A 22,274-nucleotide genomic window follows, 5' to 3' on the forward strand; every position below is an offset into this window, starting at 1 on the left:
CTGCAGATCTGCTCCGGAGTTGCCCCTGCTTTCTCTGCGGCCGAGGTTGCCCAGGCTCTAGTTGAGCGCGCTCTGATTTCACTAGGTGGAGTGAGATTCTGTGCCTTATAGGTAATCTGTATGGCCATCCTTATCCATCTGCTGATGGTGCTTTTTGAAGCTTGTTTCCCTCTGTTGATTCCTGCATAGAGGATGAAGAGGGAGGTCGTTCTACGCCATTCTTTTGTTCTTTCGAGATACGCTATGAGCGTGTTCCTTACATCAAGTTTGCTGTAAATGTTTCTTTTCCTACTATCCATGGTTGTTGGAAGTGAGGGTATGACGATGTTTTGGGTTCTGTGAAATGTAGAAGAGACCTTGGGTAGAAAGGCCGGATCTGGAGAGAGAATTATCTTGTCCAGATGTATTAGACAGTATGGTTCTATTGAAGATAGAGCTTGGATCTCACTCACTCTTCTGGCGGATACTAAGGCCAGAAGGAGCGCAGTTTTTAACGTGAGGTTTTTGTCTGAGCTGTCCTCGATAGGTTCAAACGGAGGGGAAAGAAAGCCCTTAAGTACTGTGCCCATGTCCCAGGTGGGAGTTTTGTACAATTTGGCTGGTTTGGATCTTTTAAGAGCTATGAGGAATCGTCTTATCAGCGGGTCTTCCGCTAGTCTAGTATCCATGACCGAGGAAAGTGCTGCAACTTGTACTTTCAGGGTACTTGGTGATATGTTTTTGTCTGCACCATCTTGTAGGAAGTCCAAAACTATTGGAATTATCCCACCGTTGGAGATTGGTCTGTCTTCGTACCAAGAAACAAATTTTTTCCTTATTTTCTCATAGATGGCTCTCGTTACCGGCTTTCTGCTGTTTAAGATGGTGTTGATTACTCTGTCTGACAGGCCTTTGTTCTGGAGTTTTACCCTCTCAGTAACCAAGCCGAGAGCTTCAAGATTTTGTGGTTCGGATGGTTGACTGGGCCTTGTGACAGTAGATCCGGGCGGTCCGTCAGTGTCAGCTGAGGTTGTATGCTGAGATTTTTTAAATGACTGAACCATGCTCTCTGGGGCCAGTGTGGTGCTATTAGTATCACTGTTGTTTTCTCTGCCTTGATTTTTTGGATTACTTTTGGGATTATGGCAGTTGGAGGGAATGCATAGCACAGATGCCATTTCCAGTTTTGGTTGAAAGCATCCACCCCGCTGTTGCCATCTGTAGGGTCCAGGGAGAAAAATATCGGAGATTTTGCGTTCGCCCTGGAAGCAAATAGGTCTACTTCGGGTATTCCCCACTTCTGGGTGATTTGAGTGAAGGTTGTTTGGTTTAGCGACCATTCCGTGTGTTTTATCGTTTTCCGGCTCAGGAAATCTGCCACTGTATTGTCTGTTCCTTTTAGATGAATACCGGATATCGATCTTATGTTCACTTCTGTCCACAGTAGGATAGATTGTGTCAGTCTCATCAGTTTTTGGGATTTTGTGCCCCCTTGTCTGTTTAGGTATGCGACTGTCGTTGCGTTGTCTGATTGTATCTTTACATCCTTCCCCTGTAATGCTGGCTTGAAGGTTTTTAGCGCTTCCCCCACAGCTTTCAGCTCTCTCAAGTTTGAGGAGGCTCGTGCCCATTTGGGTGTCCATTTCCCTTGCGAGAACCGCCCTTCCATGTGGGCTCCCCATCCTAGGGCGCTTGCATCGGTGGTGATGCTGACTGGATTGACTTGAGCCCATCTGCGCCCCTCGATGACCCGAAGTGGGTTGAGCCACCAGTAGAGTGTTTGTTTGACTGTGGCGGGGACGGGAATGGATTTTTCTAGGGATGCTTGCCTGCCATCCCATTGGGACAGAATGTAGTTCTGTAAGGGTCGCATGTGAATTTGTGCCCAGGTGATGGCTGGAATGGAAGACGTCATCAGTCCTAGTACGGACATTCCGTGCCTGATCGTTGTGGAATGGTTCCTTAGCAGGGACGTAATTGCTTGTGTCATTTTTACGTCTTTTTCCTTTGTTAGGAAAATTTTTGACAGTCTGGAGTCCAGCACGTATCCCAGGTACACTACTCTCTGGCTTGGGATCATTTGCGATTTCTCTGCGTTTATTAACCATCCCAGGTTTTGCAGATAGATCATACTCTTGCGCAGGTTGTTTTCTAGGATTGCTGCTGAGTCCGCAAAGAACAGGAGGTCGTCTAAGTATGGTATTATTCCAATACCCTCCTGTCTTAGACCTTTTAGCGCTTCCGCCATTATTTTTGAGAATATTCTTGGAGCTGAGGAGATTCCGAAGGGGAGAGCTGTGTACTGTAGGTGCAGCGTAGCTGCTGGCCCCTGGATTGCGAACCTTAGAAACTTTTGGTGATCCTTCCTTATGGGGACATGTAGGTAGGCATCCTGTAAGTCTAGTGTTGCCATGAATGTCTCCTGCGGTAGGATGTTCCTGATTGAATAGATAGATTCCATTCTGAATCTCTTGTATCTTATTCCTCGGTTGAGTGGTTTGAGGTTTAGTATCAGCCTTAGTTTGCCTGATGGTTTTCTTTTTGCGAAGATGTGTGAGTAGAAGCCCTTCTGTTCCTCCTCTTGGGGAACGTGACAAATCACCTTCTGATCTAATAGTTTCTGTAGGGATTCTAGAAACACCTTTGCTTGATTGCTGTCCTTGGGTAGCATGGTCGCTAAGTATTTGGTTGGGGGGCGGTTGGAGAATTCTATTGCGTAACCGTCCGCTATGGTGCGCAGTATGAATTTGTTTTCTGTTATCTCCTCCCATTGGTGGGAGAAAGCCGCCAATCTGCCCCCCACCTGAAGGCAGTCATTGTTTTTTGTTCTTTTGGGTATTAGGCTTGAGGATGAATTCACCTTTGCCTTTCTTGTTTTGTTGACCCCAGTGCTTTTTTGCCCCTGGCTTATTGAATTTCTTGAAATGCCGAAAGGGCGCCTTCCCTTGTCTCTTCTTGGTTTGAGGGAACCCCTTATTTTTTGCTGCAGTCCTATCCAGGACTGTTTCTAGTTCGGGACCAAACAGTAGGTCTCCAGTGAATGGTATGCCACATAAACGGTTCTTGGAAGGTGCATCTCCCCCCCAGGATTTTAACCACAGGGCTCTGCGGGCCGAGTTTAGTAGTGCCGTGGTCCTAGAGGATATTCTGACAGTTTCTGCTGAAGCATCTGCCAAGAAAGCTGCCGCTCTAGTTAGTGTGGGGATGGTTTTAATTAGTTCCTCCCTGGGTGTGTCGTTCTCCAATAGATCTTGCAGCTGGGTTAGCCAGATTAGCAAGGTTCGGGCTGTGCAGGTGGAAGCAATAGCCGGATTTAGGTTTGCCGCCCCTGCTTCCCATGCCCTTTTCAGGAGAGCTTCTATTTTCTTGTCCATGGGGTCGCTGAGGGTACCTGCGTCATCAAAAGCCAAGTCCGATTTGTTCGTGATTTTTGCCAGAGAGGCATCCACCTTGGGGCATTTAGCCCAGGTTTTGGTGTCTGCTTCCGCAAACGGGTATCTGCGTTTGATTGTGGCGGGGATGAAAAGCTTTTTCTCTGGGTCTTCCCATTCCTTTTTGACTATGTCTTTAAGTGTTTGGTGTACCGGGAACGTTCTTGGCTTCTTGGGCTGGAGCCCTTTGTACATTCTGTCATGCATAGTGAGTTCTGCGGTTTTCTGTTCTTTAATGCCTAGAGTGTCAGTGATGGCTTTGAGAAGACTGTCTGTGTCCTCAGAAGGAAACAGGTTGCAGTCTGTCGTGTCATCTTCCTCCTCTGAGTCTGAACAGATACCGTCTTCTGATTCAGATTGTTCAGATTCATCTGAATCCACCTCTTGTTCTGCCTGTACCTTGTTCTCCCTTGGAATGTGTGTTCCGCTGGTAGATGGGATACTGGCCTGAGCGACACTTGCTGGCGTTTCTAATTTCTCTATAGCTGAGCGTAGTGGTGCCATGGTGCTCTGAATTTCTTTCTTAAAAGAATTGAGCAGGTCTTTCAAAAATACCTGTGATTCTTTTGCCACCATTTTGTCTAAGCATTTCTGACACAGGGGCTTTTTCCAATCTGGGGAAAGCCTGTGGCTGCATGAGGCACATGTTTTGCCTTTAGCCTTCCTTTCCTCAGGGGTCTTTGCCTGCAAGCGAGCATAGAGAACAAAAAAACCCCGTGAGTTCAGGTGGTCAAAGGAACTGCCTGTAGATAGGCAGTAAAGAGGTTAAGACAGAGATAATTCAAGAATATTCTGGCTTACCTTGGAGCTGTCCTGATTTGCAGGATCTGCAGGGCAGGGTGGGGAAGCGTCAGACATGATCAGCCACCAGGATCCTCTGCTTAGAGGCCTTTTTATCTGCTTCCTGCATAAGCTCCGGCCCCGCCCCCGGCTGACCCCGTGCAGGTTGGTGGACACACCTGCACATGCCGCTGTATTGTAGAGTAACTGTGCTGGTAGTGAAGGGTAGCATTGAACAAATTTGCTATTTGTATTCTGTTTTCTTTCTCTTTTTTTTTTTTTTTTTAAACTTCCCGCCCCTAGGTGTCCCTGCTCTATCTCCGTAGTAGATAGACTACGGGAAAATGGCCGCCAACCCGGAAGCGGAACTTCCTCGGCGCCATCTTGGTACACCCCCGACTTCCTGTAGCGGCCTGTGGCGGTGAGGACGCTGCTGCGCCGCCCAGAGAGCGGTGGATTCGTTTGGGGGGACAGCCGCAGCCACCAGGGACCTAATTTAGAAGGTGCAACACCCTCCCTGCTAGACCCTCTGCTGCTGAGGTTTTCGGCAGCGGTCGGCGGCGGCGGCGGCGGCGGGGGGGGGGCGCCCATCTATGCATGTATCCATCCCCCCTGGCGGGCTCCAGATTCTGCGGAAAGCCAGAGGGGGGTGCTTGCGGAAGCATACACAGGCCTAACAGCGGCATGGGGTGGGGATGACAGAGTCCTCCTGCAGCCTGGGGGGATGATTGCAGACCCCTCAGTAGGGGCGAAATCTCAGGCTTTGAGCAATGTTGCCCAGTGCTGCGCCTGCTCGCCCTCCCAAAGCCCCTTGGGCTGTATGGGATGCTGGCAGGGGGTCTCCTGCAACAAGCACAGAGACAGGTGAAAATAAAATAACAAACGTTCTTGCAGCTCCTGTGGGTCCGGAGGAAACACAAACAACTGAGGCACACAGGTAAGAGTGTGAAATTTATAATGGTGGACTAATGTGTTTCCTGTTTTAGGGAGGAGGAGCCTATCTCTCGGATGCTGCCCTGGAAGACGATTCGAGAAAATAGGTAAGTGTGTACATCTTTTTTTACACAGGTTAGTTAGTATAGAGGCTTTGTTTAGAAGAGTATTTAAATCTCTTATAGAGAGTTGGTGTATAGTACAAATATAGTCTAATATTATGGAGCCATTTATTCCAAACTGCATAGTCATTTCAGACTTGGGTCACCATGAGTGAAGTGTATAGAAACCATAGCTTCTAAGGGCTTGGAATCCAATAAAACAGTATATTCATAAGAGCGCTTTCACATTGATGCAGTGCAGTGTACACGTGGGTTATCTGCACTTTGCCATAGACTTCCATTGCATCTGGTGGTTTTGGTGGGTTTTTTTGAAAGCCCCATCTCAGTGTGAAAGTGCCTTAAAGGTTATACCATGCACTAAAACATAATCAGTTCTGGATGTGCATATGGCTGATGGGACATAAAGCAATGATTTGCATGGCTCCGCCCACTGTCCAGAAATTATTATTAATCTTCTTTTTTCTAGATATGTGATAGAATGAGACATGTGAATACCTTCATAAGAAGGCTTTACCATGCAAGTAAAATGAAACAAACACACACTATCATTAACATCCATTTAATGAAAGTATACAGCAATTCTAAAAACGTATAAGGATTTCATTCTTCAGTCAATTTAAGCTATTGGAAAAAAAAATCTAAAACTTTATTGCGACACCACAAAATTAAAGAAATAAACATCGTAAAAAGAATTGTTCTTGTGCAAAAAATAAATAAATACAAGATCAGATAAAAGAACATACCTGTGTAGATAGGTTTACAACACTGGTGAAATTCAGTAGTCCAGATACTACAAACTACAGTACCTCCAGGAATATGGTGCCTACTGCTTATTGCAAAAAGAATGCCGACATCACTTTTACATTAAACATCTTCTATAAAAAAAAAATAAATGAACAACAAATGCAATAACCCATAAGGGACATGTAAATGGCAAGTGAAAAACCCATCACATAATTAAAAAAAATATATAGAAATTGACACAAAACCAAAATAAATCTTTAATGTCGTCACTTTTTTTTTTTTTTAATTGTGAATCTTCTTCCTGTCTGTCTGTTATATTAACTATTTAAGGCGGGGTCAGCATCCTGTAGATTGCAATCTACCAGTAGATCGCAGACAGATGACTGGTAGGTCTCAGTTTGGGCTTGTTGACCCGTCATTCCAAAGCATCAAGAAGAGTGCAATGCAGAGGGACTACTTGTAAAGTTGGAGCTGTAGTAGTGAGCAAGAGCCACATAAGCTGATGCCTCCTCTGTAGTGATGGTTCCTGTCCCATGCGGAGTGATACCAACTGCACTCCACCGCTGTTCCCCCAAGTGTGTTTGACAGGTGGTGAGGAGGTGATATGTTGCCTCCTCACCACCTGATTTAAACCCATGATTGCTGTGCAATGCACGAGATTGCAACATGGTCATACAGCAATTAGAAGATTAAATCAGGTATGAGGAGGCAACACTCTGCTCGGTGATCTTTGACTTCTCTTATGTTGTTCAGGTAGATCTCCACCTCTTTAAGGTTACCTACCCTTGATTTAAGGCATAAGAAAAGGTTACAAAAGTTTTGTGGCGATAACAGAAAAAGCAATATTTTAATATACTGTATAATTTCAACAAAGGGGACAGAGAAATGATGCTAGAAACAAAACTAATCATGAAGGTGGGGTTTGGTTGGAATAATTAACAGCAGTATTTTCCATGTATCAAAGCTACCTAGACTTTTTGGGGTTGATTTACTAAAGGCAATCAGGTCATTCACTCTGCAAGGGAATTATCTCTTAGTTTAGTGAATTAGGTAAAGCTTTGCCAACTTCCATCATGTTAAAGAAAAAATACTTCTTTCTTTGGTTATTCCTTGCAAAGTGAGTTTTCACCACATTTACTAAGCTAAGGGTAAATTCCTTTGCATAGTAAACATCCTATTTGCCTTTAGTAAATCAATCTACGTGCGTCAGTCAATAGGTAGAAATTTTAATGGGTGACACAGCCAGAGTACATAGCACATGGCTCTACTCATGAGCAGCTGTATGCAAACTAGAATGAAAATGACAAGAGGCAAAGGGGCATCTATTCCACCATCTAACCAGAAAAATCAGGGCTGTCATTTTTTAAAAAAAGACTCTGATGCAAAAGTAGAAAAATAGAATGGAATACACCACTACTTTCGTGATGTAGTAGACGGCAGGTGGACCAGGCACTTGCCACACTCAAAGTGTGTTGGATGCTAAAGATTCTTGAACCTGGAATAGCTTTTGAAGAGAGCGAAGATCAGAGGCACAGGCTGTGGGACACCCAGATATCATTCTGTCGCCTTTTACAAGGTTTTTAATTTTTTTGCTGCAAATTTGGTTTAAAGTTGAACTTCAAGTACAATCCTTATTTCATACTTACATTGGTCCAGCTTGGCAGAATGTAAGTATGCATATCTAATACCTAAGGGTTCCACTAGGGAAGCGGACAATCACAGTAGTAGTCACTACCACTGTGATCACTGAGATGGCCCCTCTCTCAGCACAGCCGTCATTCACAGAACACCTTGTATTTTTTTTTTCTTCCATGGAACATAAGGCAACTTCTGATTGGTAAAGGTGGAGGGGAGGGGAGGGGACCTCAACATCATTACATTAAACATGTACTGTTAGGTTTTCATCTGTTGGGAGATTGGCTTTAATTAATCTCCATGGTAAGAGCAGAAGCCTTACCTACTTTACTTTTATATATCCAACGTTATGATCTGCTATCAATTGGTGAAGGCATGATACCGAAAGTTATCAATCTCTATTAAATTTTACATTCTATATAAAAAAGGGTGTAAATTATGAAGGTGAAAAAAAAACCCTTCAGGGTCTAATGTAATGAAATGATTACATGAGAGCATGACAATATTTGTGCTTTGTCTGACAAACAGGAATAAGAGAACTTGAAATAATCAATTTTTTGTTCTTAAAATACTTTAATAAAACCATACAATGTCCATCTTGATAAAAGGCTGCAATTGATCCTTTTAAAGAAAAGTTAAAGTAGAAGAAGGAAGATGGGGAGAAAAAAAAATCCTAAAATGAAATCAACTGGAACCTAAGGATGAAATGTTGGTGCCTTAATTTCTATATCTAAAATGGAACAGCAGAAGGCTAACTGAACAAAACACAGAGGACAGAAATATTTCGGACTCATGAAATTTTCATTTAAAATGCCAAAAACCACATGCAATTGAAAATATAATATCATGGACATAAAAAAAAAAAACAACCCATTTTGGAAATATGGGACATAATAAAAGTACGAGTTACTAAAGATTTTTGCCAAACTGATAAAACTGCATTTATGAAGATCAAATCAGGTAAAATATTCCTACTAAATCATCTGAAATTCGAGACATGGTTGGCCTTGTAGGCAGCAGCCGATAGAAAATTGTTGACCAAGCAGTGACCGCATCCAATCAGACAGTCACTGTTCAAGTATTCTGATAGCTATGGGTGTCAGATGTCACAATACAATAGCCAGGAAGGGAGATGCTTCCATCAATTAGAAAGTGTATATAAATGTATGACTAGCTGTAGCAAGCTTCAAAAAAAAAAAAAAATAAAAAAAAAAAAACCTAGTATAGATAATCTGTTGTCCACACATTCAGACTAAAATGTTTTTTGTTTTTTTTTGGCAAAGTTTAGTTTGGCTGCAGTGTGATTAAAAACAGGTTTATAGTTTATCCCTAGATCTAGCAAAATTATATTTTATAAACTTCACGGCAACAAAAGAACTAAAATTCACAATTTTATGAACACAGGAGCTACATTGTGCCCAGTAAATACAGCAATTTATTGCAGTGCAGGTTAGCACAGACTGCTATTGTGCTACAACTAGAAACTAGTTTCAGTTAAATGTGAATGGATCATAGGCCATTATATTTGTGTTTTCTAGTAATGATCAGGTGATCTGATTTCTCACCTCTCCTAAAAATACTAGTTGCTTGGTTGTCCTGCTTATCCACTGGCTTTAAAACTTTCCAAATTACGGACCTGAAACACGTATGCAGATCAGGAGTTCTGATTTCACTGGCTGCATGCTTGTTCTGAGTTAGTGACTCAAGGTACTAAAGCCAGAGACAGTCAGGCAGCTAACATTTTTAGAAGTAAGTCCGTATTGGTTGCCTTCACAACCAGGCACGCACTGTGACTGGCCGGGCAATCATCTGGGACCTGTGACGTTTCCCAGATGATTGCCGAGAGGGGGGGAGAGGTGAACTTACTTCCGGTGGCCCAGGAGGAATTGGGAGCTGGAACCCCAAATAAAAACAAAAAAAAAAGACATGCCAAATGTGGCATGTCAGGGGGTCACCTTCCCTTAAAGCGGAAGTTCAATTTTTGGATGGAACTCTCCTTTAAATGCTCCCTTCCCCCGCCTAACACCTATTCTGACTAATACATGTAAAAAAGATGTAGATATTTACCTATTTTCTGCCTGCTCGTGTCTGGCCACATGATCCCCTGTGTCAGCCAGCGGCAGCTGCAGGGGAGAGGAGAGAACATTTGACTGACTAGGAATGCCTGGGAGCAGTGAAGTCACCCTTAGGCTCCCATGGCCCATCCATTGTCAGCAGTCCCTACTCTCCCCTGCAGGTGCCACTGACTGACTGACACAGGGGAGCTGGATCATGTGGCTTTACTGGAGTGGGCTGAAAATAGGTAACTATATACATCTTTCATACAGAGGATAGTCAGCATTGGTATTAGGAGTGGGAGGGGGCAGTTAAGACTAATTAGGCTTAGCCTAGAGTTCTACTTTAAATCTGATGGCCAGCATCATTCAAACCACTTCCTGAGCCCAGGTCACCGTGTACCATCCTCTGATTGGACAGTAAAAAGAGAAGCAAAACAGTGATGAGCCCATCTCTCGATCACTTTACTTTCTCTTCCTTCTAGCAGATTTCTTGTCAGTACATGAACTGACTGGCTCCTTGTGCTGCTTCTTCCTCTCACACTCCAGCCCTGCCGGTCAGGGACAGCAAGAGATTGATAAATTTATATATTAATGATTACCCAGCTGCATTATTTGTGTCTTTTTTATTTGCCTGGAGTTCAGCTTAAATTCAGGTCTGTATTCATTTATAGATTCTTCAATATATTTTTTGCAATGGCTTGTACAGCAGATCCCAGACTGGGAAAGGGAGAAGCACAAGGAGCCAATCAGTTGTGCTGCAGTGCAAGGAGCGTGCTGATAGAAGGGGAAATCCGAGTGACAGAGTATGGAGTTCATCAGTCTGCTGCTTCTCCTTTTACTGTCCAGTCACGAGGTGGAAAGAAGACCTGTAAAAGTTATTGACATGCAGCAGACAGACAGGACAGGACTGTATAGAGTGGCAGCAGCTGTGTAATTCTGAAGACTGGATGGACAGAAATCCATATAAGAGAGCAGTTTTACCTTTCAAAGGATTTGTATTTCATCTGTGTATTAATCTGTTAGCCTTGAGTTCAGCTTTAAGATCCCGTGCGAAACACGTCTCTTATAAGCAAGATATTGCAGCATTATTTATAAATTGTCTTCTGGCTTTTGCATTACAAAGCATAATTCATTACATATTATTTCTCTATTTAAAACAAATCTAAATTGTAATAAAATTATGATAAAGAAATCCAAAACTGCACAAGAAAAACAAAAAACAAAAAAACAAACATTTTAAGTTACTCCAGAGAAAACATTAAGAACTGCTAAACAAAAAAGTCAGTTCACAATTTCTAAATCATTTATATATTTATATTATTTTACATAAATTTTACAAAAGTCAGCCAGCTGGAATTTTCTATTCTGTCAGAGCTAGAAGTGTGTTATTAAATTACAATGATCCATAAATATAATTAGAGGTTTTTATAAAAATCACTCTTTAAAAAAAAAAATTTCATATATTACAAAAAAAGGAGGCATTGACTTGATACTGCCACAATGTACCTAATAAAATGAATTCATTTAACTCTTTATTGTACAATAAACTGTATTAACTAGATTCAGGAACTTTAAACTGACGATTGCTCTTCTGCAAATATCCGATTATAAAATGATTTTGTTGTGCAAGGCTTCAGATGCTGTAATCTTGCTACTTTGGAGGTGGAGATTCATTTAAATGCAGAATCTGCCTCATAAACTCATATGTTGTAAATGCCACAGCTTGAGAAGGAATGCAGCGAATGTAGTTCAGAGACAGACCTCGGTACAGTCCTTTCCTTATGCCATGCGCCGTGCAGACATATTTCAAGGTTTGAAACATGGTTCTGTTAGGGGGAAAAAGAAAATACATTAAAGTGTATGCTAATCTGAACACAACAGCTCAGCGGGGGGAGATCTCTGTACTAACATCAGATTAGTTAGTACAGTGGCGAATCCCGAGCTGCTAGGACTTCCGCCCGCCCACAAATTTTTTTTTTAAAAAGTCAGCAGCTACAAATACTGTAGCTGCTGACTTTTAATATAAGGACACTTACCTGTCCAGGGTTCCCACGATGTCGGTCTATTTAAAGCCGCAGCCATTCCTAGTTCCCTACAGTGCATGCGTTAAGTGCTTTCTAATTGGCCTAGTGGAGGAGGAAGGGGGGGGGGGGCATCCGAGGAACAGTGCCGCATCGCAGTTCCCCCTCGCCCCTAAAAGGTGCCAAATGTGGCAACGGAGGGGGAAGCAGATAAGCAGAGGTTCCACTTTTGGGTTTAAGCAAAATTAGTTATAACTGTATTATAGTCTATAACACATTGTATGTTTACAACCACTTTACCCTTACTTTGTGCCTGTTTAGATACTACCACAATGTCCCTCTGCAGAATATTAAAACCCAACTCCAGCCAAACATTTTTATTTTTTATTTTGCATAGACTGGTGAGGTCTTGGAACCTCTGTTAGCTGCATATTGCTATCTGTGTCACTCTGCAGGAGTTTTCTTTCTCTACTTCCTGTCTATTTGAAAAATGTGTCAGACAGAACAGGAAGTTAGGGGAAATGTTCTCAATGGTGGTACAGACAGCAGTAACACACTGTCAGAGATTCTAACCCTTCCCCACTCTATCCAACACTAGCTTGGCTGGTCATAATCTGCATACTTATTTAGCTTAAGTGTTGCTGAGGGTTTGTAAAGAGCTCCATTCATTTCAATTCCACTTTAACACATTTTAAAAATGCCACCAATACAGCAACGCATTGCGCAAAAGCAGACGAAGGACCTATAAAACTGCTACAAGCTGTTTTGCTATTAAAGTGGTTGTAAACCTCAGACATGAAATATAAACAAAGCATATCCCTCTATAGTGTGTACTTGTCTTCAATAAGACCACAAAGTGTCATTTCTGCCTGCTGCTTTGTTCCTCTGCTATCAACATGAATCACTTCTCTCAAGTTTTCCTGACACCAAGAGAAAAATGGTGACGGGGAGGGACCTCAAGCTGATTGACAGCCTCATCTCTGATTCGGTAAGCTGTGTGGAGGGGGGTGTCTCTCTTCCCTCCAATCAGCTCCTAGAGATCTCCTGAGGTCTGCAGTGTGTAACTTCAGCTTTCCACCCTCTTTGTGAACTTTCAGACAAGCTTTAAAATTCAGCACTTTGAACGGATGAAGAGTAGAAAGGGCTGCAAATAGATTGGTACAACTTATGCAGGAGGATTTGTTTCATCTCTGTATCACCTGAGGCCAGTCACTTCACTAGGCATATGACCCCTTTTTCCACAAAGAACAAGGGCCCCAATCTGCAGCTGCTGGCAGGGGACAGGCTTCCTTACTCAAGCAGTAGCTGCTAGCTATACAAGAAAACAAACAGTGGGCCTTAAAGTGGATGGAAACCCTCACATATACCCAGTGAAGTGAACAGCCTCAGATGATACACAGAGATTAAACAAATCCACCTACATAAGTTTTACATGTATATCTGCTGTCTTCACACATTTACAGTATCTCACAAAAGTGAGTACACCCCTCACATTTTTTGTAAATATTTTATTCTAATCTTTTCATGTGACAACACTGAAGAAATGACACTTTGCTACAATGTAAAGTAGTGAGTGTACAGCTTGTATAACAGTGTAAATTTGCTGTCCCCTCAAAAAGTGTGAGAGGGAGACCAATAACACCAAATTTAACACACCTGCTCCCCATGAGGTTTTGTAACACCAACGGGTCACATGACACCGGGGAGGGAAAATGGCTAATTGGGCCCAATTTGGACATTTTCACTTAGGGGTGTATTCACTTTTGTTGCCAGCGGTTTAGACATTAATGGCTGTGTTGAGTTATTTTGAGAGGACAGCAAATTTACACTGTTATACAAGCTGTACACTCACTACTTTACATTGTAGCAAAGTGTAATTTCTTCAGTGTTATCACATGAAAAGATATAATAAAACATTTACAAAAACGTGAGGGGTGTACTCACTTTTGTGAGATACTGTATCTACTGTTTAGGAAGTGTAATGCCCTGTACACACGGTCGGATTTTCCGACGGAAAAAGTGCGTTCGGATTGTGTTGTCGGACATTCCGATCGTGTGTGGGCTCCATCTGACTTTTTCCGCCGGAATTTCCGACACACAAAGTTTGAGAGCAGGATATAAAATTTTCCGACAACAAAATCCGATTGGTTAAATTCCGATCGTGTGTACACAAATCCGATGCACAAAGTGCCACGCATGCTCAGAATAAATTAAGAGATGAAAGCTATTGGCTACTGCCGCGTTTATAATCCCGTCGTACGTGTTTTACGTCACCGCAGAACAATCGGATTTTCCGACAACTTTGAGCCAACATCCGTCGGGAAAAACCCATGGATTTTGTTGTCGGAATGTCCGATCAATGACCGATCGTGTGTACAGGGCATTAGACTTCCTCATTCCACCTCTAGGAGGAGATTACCACTTCCCCTGGGTTGATATGACGTCAGGGACTTGAAGTGGTGATATCTGGATGATGCCAGCAGCTAGTTATCATCCAGATATTTTTTTCAGCCCATGATTCCCTGCAATGTAAAAGTCATCGTAGTGGCTATGTAGCGGCTTAAATGCTTTTACAGGCGGCGGGAGGAGAAGCCCCCTCCCGCCGCACTCCGGTGCTTCTCCGAGCTCACCCGTGTGATCGGAGAGCCAGAGAATGAATCCAGCGGCGGTTTACCAGATGTCCCCGGCCATCTGTATGACCCTTGGAGGCTGCAAGCGACGTCACTTCTGGTGCTGCAGATGTAAACACTGCCATCTTTTTACCTGGAAAGCCTCGAAAGAGATCGATTTTTTTTTTTAATCTCAGGCTTTCCAGCATAGATGAGAGATATGGGGACTTATAGACCCCACATCTCTCTGTAAAGATTACCTGTCATGCCCTACTCCTATTGCAAGGGATGTTTTTCACATGCAGAAACAAAATGCATATCTAGGTCACGCCTGCATACGTAAACGACGCTCAAACCACACATGAGGTATCGCCGCGAGCGTTAGAGCGAGAGCAATAATTCTAGCACCAGACTTCCCCTGTAACTCTAAATTGATAACCTGTAAAAATTGTAGCTTAAGGAGATTTTTAAGTACTGAAGTTAGGCGCCATTCCACACTGTGCACAATTTTAATGCGCAAAATGTTAAGTATCTGTTAACTCGACGTAGCATCATCTTTCACATTATACACAGAAATTGTGGTAACTATTGTGCTTTGTTTTTTTTTTTAATTCATGAAAGTGTTCTTTTTAAAAAAAAAAAAAAAAAAAAATTGTGTTTGAAAAATTGCTGCGCAAATACTGTGTGACATAGAAAATTGCAATGACCGACATTTTATTCCCTAGGGTCTCTGATAAAAAAAAATATATAACGTTTAGGGGTTCTGTGTAATTTTCTAGCAAAAAAATGATGATTTTTACATGTAGGAGAGAAATGCCAGAATTGGCCTGGGTGGCAAGTGGTTAAACACCTTTTGTTCGGATGCACATTGAATGCTTTTAGCCAATTTTAACAGAAAATTTAATTGGGCTTTAAAGTTGATGTTCATGTTTCACGTCACTTTAAATAGTTTGTTTGGACCAAGCTGGTCCTTCACTAGGCACTGTATGTACTGCATGTAACTTCAGCTACATACAGTACACAATGCTGGGTTCCGACTGCAAGACAGAGACTTCCCATCTCACACCCAGAACAAAACAGAGTTAGTCTGAGTAGCACTCAGCCATTCAAAATAACCTTTGTATTAGCAGTAATCAGCATGGATTCATGAAGAATCATTCTTGCCAAACCAATCTACTAACCTTCTATGAGGAGGGGAGCTGCCATCTGGATAAAGGAAGGCCCATATATGTGGTGTATCTGGAGTTTTCAAAAGCATTTGACACAGTTCCCCATAACCATTAACTGTACAAAATAAGGTCTGTTGGCATGGACCATAGGGTGAGTGCATGGATTGAAAACTGGCTTCAAAAGCGAGTTCAGAGGGTGGTGATAAATGGGGAGTACTCAGCATGGTCAGGGGTGGGTAGTGGGGTCCCCCAGGGTTCTGTGCTGGGACCAATCCTATTTAATTTGTTCATAAATGACCTGGAGGATGGGGTAAACAGTTCAATCTCTGTATTTGCGGATGATACTAAGCTAAGCAGGGCAATAACTTCTCCGCAGGATGTGGAAACCTTGCAAAAAGATCTGAACAAATTAATGGGGTGGGCAACTACATGGCAAATGAGGTTCAAAGTAGAAAAATGTAAAATAATGCATTTGGGTGGCAAAAATATGAATGCAATCTATAGACTGGGGGGAGAACCTCTGGGGGAATCTAGGATGGAAAAGGACCTGGAGGTCCTAGTAGATGATAGGCTCAGCAATGGCATGCAATACCAAGCAGCTGCTAACAAAGCAAACAGAATATTGGCATTAAAAAGGGGATCAACTCCAGAGATAAAACGATAATTCTCCCGCTCTACAAGACTCTGGTGCGGACGCACCTAGAGTATACTGTCCAGTTCTGGGCACCAGTCCTCAGGAAGGATGTACTGGAAATGGAGAGAGTACAAAGAAGGGCAACAAAGCTAATAAAGGGTCTGGAGGATCTTAGTTATGAAGAAAGGTTGCACTCACTGAACTTATTCTCTCTGGAGAAGAGACGCTTGAGAGGGGATATGATTTCAATATACAAATACCATACTGGTGACCCCACATATGGATAAAACTTTCACAGAAGGGAGTTTAACAAGACTCGTGGCCACTCATTAAAATTAGAAGAGAAGAGGTTTAACCTTAAACTATGTAGAGGGTTCTTTACTGTAAGAGCGGCAAGGATGTGGAATTCCCTTCCACAGGAGGTGGTCTCAGCGGGGAGCATCGATAGTTTCAAGCAACTATTAGATAAGTACCTGAACGACCGCAACATACAGGGATATACAATGTAATACTGACATATTATTACACACATGGGTTAGACTTGGACGGGTGTCTTTTTTCAACCTCCCCTACTAAGTAACTATGTATTCTGCGAATGAATACAAAGCTTCCTCTGATTGGCCGAGTCTGAGAGCATGATGTTATCAGCCACTAAGCCAGACTGGTTTGTAAGAGGTCTCCGTCTCACAGCCAGAACCCAGTACTGTATGTAGCTGAAGTTACATGCAGTACATGCAGAGACACTCCAGCACTTAGTGAAGCAAATAGTTCACTTGCACCAACTTGGTCCAAACAAACTATTTAAAGTGACATGAAACATGGACATCAGCTTTAGGCATTGAATGCTGGGAGAGCATCCATTACCTCCCTCTCTGCTTAGTGTTTCTCTCTCCTCCCCCCTTTGCAATGTTACATTCTACTCTTATCTGAACTCTTCTCTCTCTTTTCCTGCCATGCTCTGCAGCTGCGTTTTAACATGGCCATTTTAGTGGACCTTATATGTTGCTACCCAGAAGGCATCCTCTATGTTTGTGAGGGGCACTTGGTACTGTAGTAAACAGCAGCTATAATATACAGTCATTTTCCATGTTTCTCAAAGTTTACTATAAAAATACCATTCTGAATTTGCCATTAAAGAAACATACTTTGACATACTTCTATAGTCTGTAATTAAATCTATGAACCGAAACAAGTTTTAAAAAAAAAAAAACATTAACCTATGTTGCAAAACCTGTAAAGTATTATTTGTGGTTAACGTACCGGCACTTCTCAGAATCTGGCAAGATTGCAGACAACTGCATCCGCCGCCGTGTGACATCCAGAGGATAACTAAAGGGGAAAAGGTAAAATTACTATTATGCGATTTGTTACTACACTGCTGCAAACCCTTAAAGCAGAACTCTAGATTCAACTGAAAAACAAATAAGAGCATGACCAGGATGTAAATATGTGCAAACACATTATGGTGGAAACAAAACTTGCATATCAGCTCAGCAAAACAGACAACCAGAAGAATTGGCTGTTGACATTGTAAGTCATAGCTTTCCTAAGGGAAGATGCAGAAAGGAAGTTATGTGAATATGTGTTTCATGAGTTTGTAGACAGCTTACTGTAACAACTACGTAAGCTTGTGGCAATTCTATGGAGGGACCCCCCTCAGCTTTTGCGACTTACAGCCTTAAATCTTCTGGGAAGGTTTTCCACGAGATTTTGGAACATGCCTGTTGGAATTTGTGGCCATTTAGCCTAAACAGCATTTGTAAAGTCAGGTTCTGATGCTGAATGAAAAGGAATAAAGAAAAAAAAAAAAAGAAAAAGAAAAAAAAAAAAAAAAAGAAAAGAAGGAGGGCGCACCAGCCTTGTGCATTATCCTATGATAAGTTTATTAAAAGAATTAATTAAAAACTACTCACAAGCATGTGAAAAAAAAAAAACGCAATGTGAAAGCCTTTAACTGGTGGCAATTGGTCTGATACCAACAGTTTCCAGGTGATGAAGAAGAGGACATGAAGACCACTGCTGGTTGACGCGTTTCGAAGGGATACCTTCTTCCTCAGAGCCTCAGGAGGCTCTGAGGAAGAAAGTATCCCTTCGAAACGCATCAGCCAGCAGTGGTCTTCATGTCCTCTTCTTCATCACCTGGAAACTGTTGGTATCAGACCAATTGCCACCAGTTAAAGGCTTTCACATGCTTGTGAGAAGTTTATTAAAAGAATAAATTAAAAACTAATCAAAGGATAATGCACAAGGCTGGTGCGCTCTCTTTTCTTTATCCCTTTTCTGACTGCTAGGATAACCCTATCCTGGAGGGCAGCAAGGCCTGAGACATTACCCATCCTGAACTATAGATCACCTGATCAACACACTTGTGGGCAAGAGTATTTGTTTGCTGCTATCAAAAACTGATGCTGAACGAAAGACCTGGCTTCCAACCAGCAATCCAATCTATCTTATCTCTAGGTCATTATGGATCTGACATTCTGCACAGGGGCATAGTCATGCTAGAAAAGAAAGGGCTTTCCCTAAAATTGTTGACAATTTTTACCATGGATAGAGGTGCACAATAGTCTAAAATGCCTTTATTTGCTGTAGTATTACCAGTACCCTTCACTAGAAAATACTTACAAAAAAAAAGAAGTGTTTGCTACCCTAACATTTCAGATTCCTGATATTTGTCGGCTGTACCATGTACTTGTATGAAAAAGTATTTTGTTCTTTGTATTGCTTCCTTTGTGTGAAATCCCTGGTGTTCTGGCCAGTCCCTAATAAAAACTGACCACACTAAGCAGGAGAGCACACTGTTGTCAGTTCTTTAGCTGTAATAGGAACTCAGCATGCTCTCCTCCAATGATCAGACTTGTCCTGAAATGCCTGCCCTGCACGGCCTCACTGTAAAGCTTGGTGTGCTGCTGTGGTTCCTCCTCCAGCTCTTATGCATCTCAGATCAGAGAGAATGTGATCACTTATAAAAAAAAAAAGGGGAAAAAGACATTTATAATGTTTTTTTTTAAATCTATATAAAAATGTTTTGCCTTTCATTTCTATTTTAAACTGAATGGGTTGTTTTACAAGGTGATCGTTTACAATCACTTTAAAATCAATTATTTCAAGGGGTATTCACATAGTATTGGCCACATAGGTGGGTGCAATGATTGTGTGTCCACAAAGTTTTGGCCATATAGAGTATTTTTTTCCATTTGCTGCTTAAGATTATACAGCCGTGGTCAAAAGTTTTGAGAATGACACACATATACATTTTTACAAAGTCTGCTGCTTCAGTGTATTTAGATCTTTTTGTCAGATGTTACTATGATATACTGAAGTATAATTACAAGCATTTCATAAGTGTTAAAGGCTTTTCCCGACAATTACGTTTATGCAAAGAGGCAATATATGTAGTGTTGAGCATTCTTCTTTAAGACCTCTGCAATTCACCCTGGCATGCTATCGATCAACTTCTGGGCCACATCCTGACTGATGGCAGACCATTCTTGCATAATCAATGCTTGGAGTTTATCAGAATTTGTGTGGGGGGGGGGGTTTGTTTACTTGCCTCTTGAGGACTGACCACAAGTTATGGGGAGTTACCTGGCCATGGACCCAACATTTCCATGTTTTGTTCCCCAAGCCGCTTTTGTCTTATGGCAAGGTGCTCCATCCTACTGGAAAAGGCATTGTTCCTCACGAAACTGTTCTTGGATGGTTGGGAGAAGTTGCTTTCGGAGGATGTTTTTGTACCATTCTTTATTCATAGCTGTGTTCTTAGGCAAAAATTGTGCGTGAGCCCACACCCCTAGCTGAGAAGCAACCCCCACACATGAATGGTCTCAGGATGCTTTATTGTTGGCATGACACAGGACTGATGATAGCGCGCACCTTTTCTTCTTCTCCAGACAAGGTTTTTTCCGGATGCCCCAAATAATTGGAAAGGGGATTCATCAGAGAAAATTACTTTAACCACTTAAAGATTACCCACCGCATATATACTGCGGCAGGGTGGCTCTATTGCGGGAAATTATGTACCTGTACGTCGTTTTGTGTAAAGGATACAGGGGGCGCGCGCCCGCAGCGTGCGAGCTGATGCACATGCCTGGCGGCCGCGGTGTCCGCTGGCTACCCGCGATCTCTCCATGTAAACAAGGCAGATCCCTATTCTGACAGGGGAGGAGAGAGAGAGATCAGCTGTTCTTAGTGATCAGGAACAGCGATCTCTCTCTACTCCCAGGCAGTCCGTCCCCGACAGTTAGAAGTCACCTCCCTAGGGAACACTTAACCCTTTAATCACCCCTAGTGTTAACCCCTTACCTGCCAGTGCCATTTATACAGTGATCAGTGCATTTTTATAGCACTTATCACTGTATTGGTGTCACTGGTAACCAAAAAATAAAAAAAGTCCATATATCTTTACCCTATTTTGTAAACGCTATAACTTTTGCGCAAACCAATCAATATATGCTTATTGGGAGTTGTTTTACCAAAAATATGTAGAATACATATTGGCCTAAACTGATGAAAACATTTGTTTTTTTACATTTTTTTTTTTATTGGATATATATTATAGCAAAAAGTAAAAAATGTTCAAAACTGTCGCGCTTTTTTTTGTTTATAGCGCAAAAAATAAAAACCACAGAGGTGATCAAATACCACCAGAAGAAAGCTCTATTTGTTGGGAAAAAAAGGACATCAGTTTTATTTGGGCACAGCGTCGCACGTCTGCGCAATTTTTCGGTTAAAATAACGCAGTGCCGTATCACAAAAAATGGCCTGGTCATTAAGGGGATAAATCCTTCCAGGGCTGAAGTGGTTAATAGTCTGTCCATCCTCCAAAAGTCTTCACCTCACTGTGATTGCAGATGAATTAACACCTGCCTGCTGCCATCCCTGAGCAAGCTCTGCACTGGTGGTGCCCCGATCCCGCAGCTGAATCAACTGTAGGAGACGGTCCTGGCACTTGCTGGACTTTCATGGGGGCCCTGAAGACTTCTTCACAAATACAGTGGAAATGTTTTTTATGGTACAAGTTCATTTGCAAGGCAAAGAGGGCTTTGCAATTAATTGCAATTCATCTGATCACTCTTCATAACATTCTGGAGTATGTGCAAATCGCTATCATAAAAACACTGAGGCAGCAGACTTATTTGTGTCATTCTCAAAACATTTGGCCACGGCTGTAGATTTGCTATATGCACAACACCATCTAGTGGCTGAAACAAGGAGTCATGGAACAAATCCATTCCATTTCCTGCCATGCTTTTAGGACTGTCTTAACATGGCCATATTACTGGACCTTATATGTTGCTGTCCAGAACAGAAAGGGCTTTCCCTAAAATTGTTGCCACTGAGAGAAGTGCACAACAGTCCAAAATGCTTATATGTGCTGTAGTATTACCAGCACCCTTCACTAGAAAATGTTTAAACTCAATCATTTAAAAGGGGTACTCACATAATATTGGCCACATAGGTAGGTCCAATGGTTGAGTGTCCACAAAGTTTTGGCCATATAATGTATTTTTTCCTTTTGGTGCTGCAGTTTATAGATTTGCTATATGCACAACACCATCTAGTGCAGTGGTTCTCAACCCCATAGCGCCGTGACCCCTTGATAAAATTTCCCAAGTTGTGGGGACCCCTAACAAGGCAAGACAAGCAATTTTGCACCCCTAACCCACGGACATTTAGCACTCCCAGAGTCCCTTCCACTCGTACAGCATTAAAACCTTGTGTGGTACATTTTAGGATGTACCACTCTTTGTTCTGCTTTCTTTCCCTTTTATCTCTTTCTATGCTAATTTCTTGTTTTATTTTCCCATCCCTCTCTCTAGCTGTCTTTCTTGTTCTTTTTCTTTGTTCCTCCCCCTTCCATGTATTCTCTGTTTTCATTCCTTCGCTTACTCCTTGGTGGGGGGAATGGGATGAGTGGCAGTGCTGGGGGGAGTTCTGATCAGCCAACTTAGGTGCTCTTGATCAAGGTCATCTTCTGATCTGAGAACTGTAGTGGGGACTTTTAGTGGTAACTAAAATCACAGGTAATGTTACTCACTGTGTCTCTGACTTTGTGGTGTCTCGTAGCAGTGACACCTATACCAAAATCAGAAGATGGGGTCTCCTCCAGCCCCTCCCACTTCATATTCCTCACCAGTCAGCTGACCTCTAGTCTCTG

General features: G+C 42.3%; 1 protein-coding gene across 1 annotated transcript in view; it reads right to left on the reverse strand.

The window, feature by feature from the left end:
* Positions 1-5,788: 5,788 nt before the first annotated feature.
* Positions 5,789-22,274, reverse strand: part of SLC25A16 (solute carrier family 25 member 16) — a 70,201-nt gene continuing 53,715 nt past the window's right edge. Inside the window, exons 9-10 of the mRNA XM_073596451.1 lie at positions 17,375-17,443; positions 5,789-11,507 (exon numbers count right to left, since the gene is read on the reverse strand). Of these exons, the coding sequence (XP_073452552.1) occupies positions 11,333-11,507; positions 17,375-17,443 (244 nt within the window). The 3' untranslated portion in view covers positions 5,789-11,332. The remainder of the gene's footprint in view (positions 11,508-17,374; positions 17,444-22,274) is intronic.

Source organism: Aquarana catesbeiana, linkage group LG08, assembly GCF_042186555.1.
Source record: "Aquarana catesbeiana isolate 2022-GZ linkage group LG08, ASM4218655v1, whole genome shotgun sequence".
NCBI lineage: Eukaryota > Metazoa > Chordata > Amphibia > Anura > Ranidae > Aquarana > Aquarana catesbeiana.